Raw genomic sequence first — 13,266 nt, 5'->3', positions numbered from 1 at the left:
CTGTGAAAGAGGCATTTAATAGGGAAGAGGCATACTAGACAATGCAAAAAGGAAACAGAGATACAGTATCCTTTCAGAGGAAGATTTCTCTCCAGAATTCATTAACAGGGAGGGTAAGTTGCCCAAGACAAATGGTAGTGCAAATTTTTATTTAAAATTCACTGGAAACAAATCAAAGCATGAGCTCTGAAGTTAACAAATGCTAGGTAAGAAATGAATCTGATTTAAGATTTAATCAGTGAAATAAACAATAAGAATAATGCCAAGGTATTAAGATTTTGTGAACATAACATTAAATAGGTCACAACTAAAGATTACTTATCCTCTTTAAAAATGAAAAAGCTGCAACTGGAGATGCAGAAACAAGGAACTTGAAACTAAATGATGAAATACTGATACACTTTGGAAAAGAATTTGATGTTCTGATTTGGTTTTAGATTAACTACTTTAGGAAATATGTTAATTCGGATTCCAATTTAAGTAGTGCAATAGTTCTTTTCTTTAGGGAAAAAAACCTAAAAAGTTTCTGTTTCAAAAAGTTAATGTTTGGGTTTAGAGCAATTTGGCATTCGACATGTTAGTGTGTTCTGTAATAGAACCAGGTAGACAATTTAATCCAGTTCAAGTTCCTAGAAGATATTGTCTTAAGCAACATGGCAACCATATCAACCATACCAAACTGGAAGAGAATGGGATCAGCCTTTTATTCAGGGAAAGAAAAAGAAACAATGAGAAGAAAATACAAGTCGAAAGCGGATGCCTGAAAAGGGAGATGGGAAAGCAAGACTATTTCTCATTCGTCTTTTAGTATGCTTGTGATTTTAAAAATTATGTTCACATATTCTGATGATATTTGATAAATTAATTGTAATATTTTTGAGAGCTTTAAACCTCCATTTCTTTAATTACTAGAGGAGTTAAACATTTTTCAATGTGTTTATTGACCATCTGTAGTTCTACTTAGTGAACTGCCCCTCACATTTCTGCCTATTTTTAAAAGGGTTGTTTAACATTATTTTCCCTAAGAGTTGAAGAGATTATTTTAATTAACACAAAAATAGCCACTGAAATCATCTTAAATTCCTAAAACATATGAAGTGTCCTTAGTAATCTGCCATGGTCTGAATGTGTCCCTGCCAAAATTCACATGTGGAAATCCTAACTGCTAAGGTAATGATATTAAGAGATGGGGCCTTTTGAGAAGAGATCAGGTCATAAGGGCGTAACACCCTCATGAATGGGATCAGTGCCTTTATAAAAGAGACCCAAGGGACTTCCCTGGTGGTCCAGCAGTTAGGACTCGGTGCTTTCACTGCCATGGGCAGGGGTTCAGTCACTGGTTGGGGAATTAAGATCCCCGCAAGCCATGCAGTGAGGCCAGAAAAGAAGAAAAAGAGAGAGACCCAAGAGAGCTCCCTTGGCCCTTTACAGCCATGTGAGAATACAATGTGAAGTCTGCGATCCAAAAGAGGATCCTTTCCTGACCATGCTGGCACCATAATCATGGACTTCCAACCTCTGGAACTGTGAGAAATAAATTTCTGTTGTTTATAAGTTATCCAGTCGGTGACATTTTGTTATAGCAGCCTGAACAGACTAAGTCATGAATCTACTACAAAAAATTCAGCAAGCAAATGGAAGGGGTCTGTTAGCAAGAAAGCAGTCTCTTGAATATACTAAAAATCATTGAGTTGTACACTTCAAATGGGCACTACATCTCAATAAAGCTGTGAACAAAGGAACAAATGAACAAACAAACAAACAAGCAATAAGGAAAGGAACAAACGAAGGAAACGAGAAAAGAAAGAAATCTCTTCTGACTGCTCTAAGCAATAAGCACAATTCATTTCAAACAGTCAAAGGAAAAAGACTGGTCTCTTCTCTTACAAGCAGTCACTTCAAAGAAAATTTAGAGAATAACATGTTTGGAAATCTCAAGTTTGCTGTGAACACATATTTCTTATCCCAAAAGCATTACCGTAAACTTACAACATGGGAGGTACTCACCTAGATATACAAAAGGAGGGATTGGTAAAATGATAGAAATGAGCCAATAACTGAATACCTTTCTAACACCAAGATAATGTTATGGACCCACTGGCAGTAATAGAGCCCTTTGGGCTGTCTTTCATCATACATGAATTAATTCAAATGTTCTTCCTTCACCACTTCTCTGGAGATATTTTACAAGATGTATAGATTGGGGACAGAGAGACAATCCACATAGTGAGGAAACTTAATAAAGCTATTTTGCCCAGAAGGGTACAAGACTCTTGATTATAGTATTTTTATCAAGTTGGCCTAACCAAAAAGCTAAAGAAATGCAGAAACAAAGACTTAAGATTCAGCATCTATCTTTACATGCAGAAAAGTCACCTACGTTGTTAAAAGGAAAATTAAATAATTGTTTATTTTTTGCAACTTCAAAACTACAGACTGTCAGTTTGAGAAAATGACTAATCTTCAGAATAGCCCACAACTTAAGGTGAAGTATTATCAAACGGAACTTTAATCTAAAAAATATTCTGACTTGGAAGTATGTCATATGATGGCAAAAATCAACTTTAGTGAAGATTCTGGATGGAAGGGCACCCATGTGCTTTGCTCTGACCATCCTAGACTTCAGCGCTGAGCATGTATAGAACTCCTAAGCCAACTGGGTAGTGATCTCATCTTCAGGAATTAGAGTTGAAAGTGAAAGGAAGTGGGTTCAAGAGAGGGTCTTGCTCATTCCTAGGGCACTACATTCCAAAGCAAGCAGTTATTTATAGAGTACGCCCATGCTGGATTTTTCCAAGCTGCTCTAAGTTGCCCTTAGTCAAACAGAAATGGATTGCAGGGAAACTGCCTTGAATATCTGGCACAGGTGCAATGCTTTTGTTACTTAAGCTTTATCTGCAGCACAGGTACAAAGTGGCTAGGCCTGCCAAAGGAACTGAGCTCGAAGCCTAAGGCCCTTTAACGTGGTCTTAAACTTTCTGTTCCTCTTTTATCATTCAATCTGCACATTCCAGCCTGAGAACCCAGTATATCTCTGCTGTGCCACAAGCCTCCAGTCAGGTTGGCAGAAAATGGAAGTTTTTTCTAAAGTGGTCATGCAGCAATCAAGTTGACAAGCTGAGACCTCTCTGATGGGGCAAGTTGGTAAAAGATTCTGTGTTCTCAGTGGCAAACAGGGATGGGTTGTCTTCATCCCCACTTCCTGCTGCTGCTAAAACTAGCCTTTTAGACAGCTGGAGGGATCACATGGGCAGAGGCAGTGCCCCTCCCTAAACTGGAACTTTGGCTTGGATCTCTTAGCTAACTCCTCAGGCAACCAGTGGCCAATGGATCTTTTTGGAAGGCTCCCTCATGCAATGACACAAACACCTGCCCCTTCTCCCCATGGTCTCAAGTTGCCACTGACCTGAAATGCCATCATTAACATATATTAAATCTTATAAGCTTGGGTATATTTTGGAGCTTTCTTACTCTGTTCCACTTCTGAGACTTTCTCAATAATATAATATGAATGAAAGTTGTTAATGTCATGGGGGAGAAAAGTTAACCTATTTCCCTTTTTAAAAAGAGAACAAAGAATAGTGCTAAAAGCAGAGTGACATAAATTTTTAAATATATATATTTTATATGTCATTTAAATGTATAAGCTTTTAAAAAATTACATAAAAACTGAGGTGGGAAAATGCAAAATGAAAAGGCTCCCTTGACTTTGCTCTTCTTTTAAAAAAAAAAAAAAACTGAGAACCTTAGAGAACTACCCTTTTCACTTCAACAGGAATGATTCCCTTCTATGTGTTCACATCCAGCTTTGACCTCTCATATGACCTCCAACTTCCTGCATATCACTCCTATTTGAAAGCCCTACTGTTACTTCAAACTAAACATGGCCCAAACTGCCTTCTCTTTTAATAAATCACATGTTCATCACAGCGCTTCAACTATTTTTTGAAAGTCTGAAAACCATTCTTTCATATACTATGTCCCATTTTCTAGTTGTTTAAGGTAAAATGCAAATTCAGCTCCAGTTATTCCATCATGCTTTTGACCTAGCCGAAAGCAGAGGTCTCCAAATGACATGTGAATAAGCAGCAGCATGTTATAATGCCAAGAACATAGACTTCAGAGTCAGAACTATTTGGGTTCAAATTCTAGCTTTAACATTTGTAAATTTAAAATCCACAATGAGATACCACTTAACACCCATTAGGATGGCTATTATTAAAAAAACAAAACAAAACCAAAAAAACCCACAGAAAACAGAAAGTAACAAGTGTTGGGAAGATGTACAGAAAGTGCAAGTCCTGTGCATTGCTGGTGGGAATGTAAAATGGTGCAGCTGCTATGGAAAACAATATGGAGATTCGCCAAAAAGTTAAACACAGAATTACCATGTGATCCAGCAATTCTATTTCTGGGTATATACACAAAAGAATGAGAGCAGGAACTCCAACAGATATTTTGTACACCAATGCTCACAGCAACATTATTCACGATTAGCCAAAAGGTAGAAGTAACCCAAATGTCCACTGACAGATAACTGGATAAACAAAATGTGGTATATACATACAAGGGACTACAATTCAGCCCTAAAAAGCTAGGAATCTTGACACACGCTACATAGGTGAAACTTGAGGACATTATACTAAGTGAAATAAGCCCATCACAAAAGGACAAATATTGTATGATTCCACTTTCATAAGGTACCTAGAGTAGTCAAATTCATAGAGAGAGAAAGTAGAATAATGGTTGCCAAGGACTCAGGGCAGGGGGAAATGTGGAATTATTGTTTAATGGATACAGAGTTTTAGTCTGAGAAGATGCAAAAAGTTCTGAGACGAATGAAAGTGATAGCTGCATAACAATGTGCATGTATTTAACGCCACTGAACTGTATACTAAAGAATGTTTAAAATGGTAAATTTTATGTTATGTTTATTTTACCACAATAAAAAAAAAGGTTTAATACCCTGCCCTACAACTACCAATTCCACACAGTATTTAAGATAGCTGGCTTTGCTACTTATTGAGTGCTTGTCTGACCTTCGGCTGGTTATTTAAACTCTCCAAGGTCCCAGAGAACTTTTGAGAATCCTGAACAGGCACCTAACACAAATCTCTTTGCCGTCTCCAAACCACCCTAAAAGCCTCACCACTGCAAGTATGCATAAGGCAAGTGGACAAATGATTCTAACTTCTGAGGCATTTGGAGGCTGCAATTTGGACAGATGTTAAGTCCTCCTACCCCTTAAAAAGGAGAAGAAAGTCATTAGACTTTTAGAAAAAACATGGTAAATCTTTCTCTAACATGTTTCCCAGCCATATTTGTACTGAAGTAATATCAGAATAGAAAATTATCAGCCCCATTTCTGGTCTCTTGGGAGAGAGATGTGACAGAATAATCACACTTACCTGTACTGCCACCCAGTGACAAGGTTGGTGTACTTCATTAAATAGCCATACACACTTTCCATGTGATCACTGTTTCAAAAAGATCAGAAAGGGCCAAAGTCAGTGAAAATTAGAAGAAATTCCAGGAAGTTAACTGTACAGTTTAAAAAATAGCTGTAGGGACTTGCCTGGTGGCACAGTGGTTAAGAATCTGCCAGACAATGCAGGGGACATGGGTTTGAGCCCTGGTCCGGGAAGATCCCACATGCCATGGAGCAACTAAGCACGTGCGCCACAACTACTGAGCCTACGCTCTAGAGTCCGTGAGCCACAGCTACTGGGCCTGAGCGCCACAACTACTGAAGCCCACGTGCTTAGAGCCCATGCTCTGCAACAAAAGAAGCCACTGCAATGAGAAGCCCACGCACTGCAACCAAGAGTAGCCCCCGCTCACCGCAACTAGAGAAAGCCTGCGCGCAGCAATGAAGACCCAATGCAGCCAAAAGTAAATAAATAAATTAATTAATTAAAGAAAAAAAGCTGTAGACACATACTTTTCTACAAATACTTCAAACTTACTTCAGAAGTAAAATTTATAGGTTAACAAATAGAGCTATTTAATCCCCCACATTTCATACCCATAGGACTTTACCAGAGTTCTTCAAAGCAAGTGTAATCCCCCATAAATCACTATACAATATTCATATATAAAGTCATTATATACGTATAAAATTACATAAATATGAAACAAATATACTATACATATAATTATAAATAAAAATATTTTATAACTTAATTCAATACTAAACAAAGAAAATCCAGTTTTATGGTTCTAGAATAAACTAAAGAAGGTCTCCAGGTTGAATAGTTCTTCCTCAATCTGGTGGGACATGTTATGTCTTTGATTCTTTGGGCTTTCAAAATGAAGATCCTGTTTTTGATGAGTATGACACCTCACTCCCACTCCCCCATCCCAGATAGGCATGCGGCAAAGTGCTCATTGCAAGTCTTACCACTGGAAAGATTTATTTGGGACCTGTGTTGTTAGCCTTACTGAAAGTGAGTTTCTTTACCTCCTGCCCCCTTTTTCTATTTATCAGAAATGTTCTGTTACAGTGGTTCATAGAAAATGCAGTATCTTATTGATACTTTGTTTCCAATATTTTAAGGTTCCTTATACTTATGAAAAGATATTAAAGCTTCACCTACATTGATGTATCTTTTTGATATATGGGCTTCATTTTTCATTTTGTAACTTACATTAAGAATTCTTTTTAAACTCATCTAAAGTTTTAACTTTAAACTATAAGATGCAAACGATATTAAACATTTATTTTCTCTACCAACCCTGAATCACAGAGCTTACTTGGTAAAATTTCAGCTAACCAGCATCTAGGAAATGGAAAGTATAAGACAATTGGCAACCTTTAAAACATGGATATCAAAAGCAAAATCAAGAGAGAGCTGACACAACCAACAGAACAAAAATTTTTTAAGACTTAGGTTGATCTGAATGACAAATGAAAAGAGATGAAGATAAAGATACTCTCTTACACAAACACACAACAAAATGCCCAAACTGACTATAAGATTCTAGTAGCTATTATTACTGGAGAGCAAGTAGGAGAATGCCTCAGGGATAAACTCAATGTTGGGTGCCCTTCTAATCTCATTTCTTCAAAGTGCTTGGAAGTTGGGTGCCCTTCTAATCTCATTTCTTCAAAGTGCTTGGAAATAAAGAACTGATCCCATGACTGAGTATATGTTACTTTTTTTTCTGTACTTTTCTTCCATTCTAAGGCTGGCAAACAACACTGTTTACTAATATTAAGTGAAACGGCTCGTGTCCTTTTGGTTTCATACAGTCACTAATCTCAAGAAGACAAAGGCTGTCAACCTCTAAACTGCCAACCCAAAGTTATGATAAGTATACATGTATTCTGTCATGTTAAAACTGACAGTACCATTTGAATTCTCATTTCAGTAATTTCTAAAACCCCCATCTAGAGGAAGGATTCTTCTCTAGAAACCCAACCCATTGGATTTTTGCCCTACTTCCAGCCCTATGTCACAGCAAAGCTATTTCTTTCAGTTCCACTGGTACTTGAAAAGGCAGAGATTTCTAGTCTGGCACTCATGTTTTCCCCAGGCTTCAGGCTTAAACAGCTTTTGGGGGCCAGAGGAATCCCAATGCCCCTGGACTCTGCCCAAAAATAATTTCCCAAAGAGTTCCTAATCTGTTTTAGATATTTAACATAGAGCTTAGCTGTCTTGAACTGTTCTTGTCCTCAAAACTTATTCCTTCACTTATATATGGAATCTAAAAATAAAAACAAAAAACCCCCAAAACTCATAGAACAGATTAGTGGCTGCCAGTGGTGGGGGTGGGAGGTGAACAAAATGGGTGAAGGTGATCAAAAGACACAAACTTGCAGTTATAAAATAAGTCAGTCCTGGGAATGTTATTTATAGCATGGTGACTATAGTTGATAATATTGTATATTTGAAAGTTGCTAAGAGAATAGATCTTAAAAGTTCTCATCATAAGAAAAACAAAGTGTAACTGTGTAGTGATGAATGTTTTTTAAAATTTTTATTTATTTTTTATTTATTTATTTTCTGCTACGTTGGGTCTTCATTGCTGTGCACGGGCTTTCTATAGTTGCGGTGAGCAGAGGCTATTCTTCGTTGCAGTGCGCGGGCCTCTCACTGCAGTGGCTTCTCTTGTTGCAGAGCATGGGCTCTAGGTGCGCAGGCTTCAGTAGCTGTGGCACGTGGTCTTCGTAGTTGTGGCTCGTGAGCTCTAGAGCGCAGGCTCAGTAGTTGTGGCGCATGGGCTTAGTTGCTCCACGGCATGTGGGATCTTCCGGGACCAGGGCTCGAACCCGTGTCCTCTGCATTGGCAGGCGGATTCTTAACCACTGCGCCACCAGAGAAGCCCAGTGATGCATGTTAACTAGACTTATTGTGATCATTTTGCAACATATAAAAAAAATTATATTGTGCACCTAAAACTAATGTTATATATCAATAATATCTAAATTTTTAAAAAACCTTATTCTTGGTCTATTTTGTCCTGTAGCTTCATAACCTGAATATTTATTTACACTCTGTACCAATCCACAAAAGGCCTAGGGTGTCACATAACCTAAATTAAATATTTCTCCAAAGTACCCAGATATTCCATAATTCAGCATTTTAAATTTTGCCCTTTAATCTAGGTTCTCTACACCAAGCTTTCATTCCTAGATAAGAAGCATTTCATAGCTATTAGCATGCTATAAAAACATTACAACTCAGTTATAGTTCAATTCCTCTGGTTCTAGGACTATATATATTCTTCAAATGGATATGTGAACTGTGCAGACAATGTTTATTAAACTTCAGATAAACTATCTACAACTGAGAAAAACAAAATCTTCATTTCAAAGCAATCAAAGATTATGCCTCATGTCCCTTATTTTTGTTTAGTCCCTCATATTATTAAAGGTATTCCTCATTTTGGTCATATCTAAGTTATTTATATCAGTCATTTAATGACTATCAATGAATTTTTAAGAGTATAATTTCAGTAGCATCATTCATTAAATAAAATGAACGTGTATCCTCGTATTCCACAGTACAGTAATGTTTTATGTTTAATTTTTAGTGTTTTAATATTTTTGATACTTGCATCTAAAGAGTTAACCTTCTCACAAAAATCACAAGCGGGATACTGACATGGTTCATTTGGTAGTAGCATAAAGCCAGCTTCAAAAGAAACAAATTCAAATATGTACTTATAAACTGCTGGCCTGCTTTTACTACAGAAAACAGACATCTGAGGTTACAAAGAACCAACTGAAGAGCAATCCATTCTTGGAACAGCTGGTTGCACTGTCCCTCTCTCATCCTTCCCCTTCTCTAGTCAGTGCAACCAGCTGATGTGGAACCACTGTGCCATCTGGTGGCCAGCATAAAAAGCTCTGAGTGAACATCTTTCGTTCCCTCTCCTTTCTTCTCTCTACTTCCTTATAGTTATTATGTAGTACTTCTAACACTCATGCTTTGCTCCTATTTAAAATGTGTAAATTTAATAGAAGATTTACCTGTTAATATGAATAAAACCTAGTTGTTAAAGTGGGAATATACCATATATCTGATTATATCATACTAATATTCTGTGTTCTATGAATTAGAGATGACGGTCCAAAAGACTAATACACAGAAAAATAAGCTATGAAAAAGTTAATTTCTTCTTCAGTCCTTCAGCAACTCCACCACTCAACAAATTGCGTATATTCTGATCTTGTTAACGTTTTATTGAAATTAGCGCTAGAAGCTGATAGTCTATAAATACAGTTGATTAACTGAACTATATGCCAAGTGGCATTATTCTGTTTGAGGTTCATCACCTCCTAGGTATCTTAACAGTGACTGCTTCAATTCCTAACTCTTCATTACTATAACACACATTTCTTAACCCTTCTTTATCAGACTTAAGGAAGATATGCAGAAGCTTTTAAAATTAAACTACTTTTTCACCAACATTGAATTCAGTTAAAAAAGTCTGTTTCCATGGTTAGACCCCGGTAGACTAAACCCTGTATTTTGAGAACAGAGGTTCCGATCAATATTATATGTAGAGAAACGGCAAGAACCTTGGAAGCCACAGAGACTGTTCTATTCTTCACTGATTTTCTTTCTTCATTTATTTTTAAATGTTAAGCATTTATTTGTATTTTAATAAAAACAAAATTAAATAATATATAAAATTAAATATGTGAAAATTAAACATAGTTTTAAAATGAAAAAATAAAATAAAATTAAGCCACTTTTTTTAACAGTTTCACATCCTTTTATTTCAGTTCAACACTATTGCTCAGTACCTTCTAAATGAAAAGCACTCTGAAAATCCACAGAAAAGGATGGGGAAGTAAAAAAGGCGATTCCTCTCCATCCCAAATCCATTACCTAATATAAAAAAAATGTACGTCCTTGAAGAAAAAGACAATGACCCACTGGAACTCTCTGCTTTTAGCTGTCATACAAATGAAAAGGGTAGTTTTTCATTTGTAGAAAGGGTAGAGTCCTGTGTTAAAGACACAGGATTCATTAAACAAAGACACAGGATTCAATAGTGATTAGGTTGAAACGATGGACGGGACTTGACTTATCAGATGTGGAATGAGAGTGAGAGAGAAGGGACAAGGGGAACACCCAGATTTCCAGCTGGCACAACTGTGTAGATACGAACAAACGCCTTTATGGGGATCATAAAGGAAGTTTTGGATTTGTTCCAATTTAACATGTTGAATTTAAGGGACCTGTGGGACATAACACAGGGAGATATGCAATAAGGTAGCACAATTTGGACTGAACATACAGATTTTGGTAGTGATCAGCATATAAGCATGTAACTGGTATTTGAAATGATGAGAGTAAAGAAAATCACCTAGGAAATATTATAAAATGACAAGAGAAGGGACAGAGTCTAAGAGAGAACCCTAAGGAAAAGTTTTAAAGCAAGAGGAGTACAGAGAGGAGATAAGTAGATAAGTAGTAGGAATAAAATCAGGAATATTTCAAGTAAGTTTTTGGTCAAGAATGTTTAATACTATTGAGGGGTGAAGGAAAATGAAGACTGAGAAGTTTCTATTAGAGTTAACAACCAAGGGAATCCCCTGGCAGTCCAGAGGTTGGGACTCGGTGCTTTCACTGCTGTGGCCCCTAGGACCCCACAAGCCGTGAGGCACAGCAAAAAAAAAAAAAAAAAAGATTTAACAACCAAGAGATAACAGTTCCAATTTAATGATGAAGGCAGAGCCAGATGGCAATAACTGAAGAGAGACTGGGAGAAAGAGAAGTGGTTAAGGTGATATTATGGGCTTAAGGCAACGGTAGCTGTAAGTGCCTGACAGGCAGGATATAGTAACGAGAAAAAGGCTCACCACAACTCAGGAGAGTGATAGAAGGAAATGGGGGAGAGGTGGGCTCCAGAGCCCAGGTAGAGGAATTAGAGATGGATACCTTAAGGCATTTAATTACAGGCAGAAATTTATGCAAGCTGTAGTAAAGGAGGTGCCAGTCAAGCCACAGTTCAAAATTCCTACTTTCTACTAGGCAAGAACTATCCTCCAAAAAGGCTTAGTTTTGGTTCATTACCTTGTAACATAAATAGCATGAAGGGAGGGAGCAGTCTGCTTAGCTGAGGAAAAAGCAACTGACAACAGATGGGAATGACTGCAACACATGTACCTCCTGGCGCTGTAAAAAGATATTCCACAGAGCAGTGACTGCTTCTTACTCATCCTAGCAGTCCACGCAGCACCTAGTGTATAGCCTGGGATATAAACAGGTGCTCAATACATCTCCACTGAATGAATTAGGCAATGGGAAGACAGAAGCAGAATTTTTCTATAAAACCACAAGACAACTGAGTAGCCTGCAAAAAAACCCAAAACAACAAAAAAACAAAAAACAGCAACAACAACTCAATTCACAGCCTGTATACTCAAATAAATCCCAGCTAAAACTAATTCTAATTTCAACTGTGTCTTAATCTATACCAAAAAGTATACAAGTCAAGGGAGACTTCCTCCCTTCTGCTAAGAGTCTTAAAAATGTTAATGCTCTTTGGTCCAAGAACTTCACTTCTAGGTATCCAGACAGACGATTAGAAATGTAGACAAACATAATATGCAAACATGTCCAATGTAGCACTATTTATAATAGTAAAAAAAATTAAGTGAAGAGACAAGGAAATGAATGGAGAGGAAAGGAAGAAAAACAAATAAGCTAAATGAATGGCATTAAGAAAATGATTAAGAAATATGATAGAATAGTATTCACCAATTAAAATGTTTATGAGTTTCTAACAACATGGGGAAACACTTATTAATAGCACTAAAAGTACAGGTTACAGAATTTTATATAGTGTGTAAAATATATGCACAGAACAAAAGTACACAAAACAGTTAACTGTGGTTATCACTGGATGGAAGAATTATGAATGATTTAATTTGCTCCCTTTACTGTTTCACATTTTCCAATTTTAATATATTATTTTTATAATCAAACAAAACATTTTTTAAATGTTCAATTACATTGACTAGGTGGGACAGTCCAGGCACAGAGCTATTTACACTTATTAATAGGTATGGATTAAATTTTTTAAAACTTTCCCATGTGACTATATGAGCATTGCTCTTTTGGGATGTAGAACTGTGTTTCCTAAAAACCCTTACTTCTCAAATTAGGTTACACATATCCAAAACTGGGCTAGATGGCTAGGAGAACAGGGTAAAACTAGACTATCTTTCTAAAGCAAATTTACTTGACTATAAGAAGTTAAAGGCTTTTTAATGTCAAAACTCACATAAATGTTAAGAAACTTGCTCCCTCCTCACATATTTCCATGAGGAGGACTTCTCCAGAGAGCTCCTGTCCTTCTCTCCCCAGCCTTCCCCTCACTCTTTCCATAGCTGGGTATGAATGAATGGCTCAGCCCGTTCTGGGCTCTCTTCTTTGTATCTGCCTGCCTACCCAGAGAAGATATTTTCATCTGCTCTGATGGAAATAAGACCTGAGTATTCCAAGCTGCTTGTGACGAGGTAGATAGGCATGACTAATTACAGGGTGAAATATTAGCTAACCTATTTAACCCATGTTAAAGGCACTTTCTTCAGTGAGTTTTTCCAGTAATAAAACAATTTCTTCACACCCATTAGTATGGCTATTATCAAAACCAAAACCAAACCAAACAAAACAAAACAGAAAATAACAAGTGTTGGTAAAGATGTAGAGAAATTAGAACTCTTGTGCATTGCCGGTGCAACTGTAAAATGGTTCTGCCACTGTGGAGAACAGCATCACGGTTCCTCAAAAAGTTAAACATAGA

The 13,266-nt window shown here is 37.0% G+C and overlaps 1 protein-coding gene across 3 annotated transcripts in view; it reads right to left on the bottom strand.

Annotated features, from left to right (window-relative positions):
- OSBPL11 (oxysterol binding protein like 11) overlaps window positions 1–13,266 on the bottom strand; it is a 98,727-nt gene that overhangs the window by 67,500 nt on the left and 17,961 nt on the right. For all 3 annotated transcript variants that reach the window (XM_073804122.1, XM_019923096.3, XM_019923095.3), the window contains exon 2: window positions 5,409–5,477. In XM_073804122.1, the coding sequence (XP_073660223.1) occupies window positions 5,409–5,477 (69 nt within the window). The remainder of the gene's footprint in view (window positions 1–5,408; window positions 5,478–13,266) is intronic.

The sequence above is a fragment of the Tursiops truncatus genome, chromosome 4 (assembly GCF_011762595.2).
Source record: "Tursiops truncatus isolate mTurTru1 chromosome 4, mTurTru1.mat.Y, whole genome shotgun sequence".
In the NCBI taxonomy this organism is placed as follows: Eukaryota; Metazoa; Chordata; class Mammalia; order Artiodactyla; family Delphinidae; genus Tursiops; species Tursiops truncatus.
This window is presented reverse-complemented; position numbering and strand designations above follow the sequence as displayed.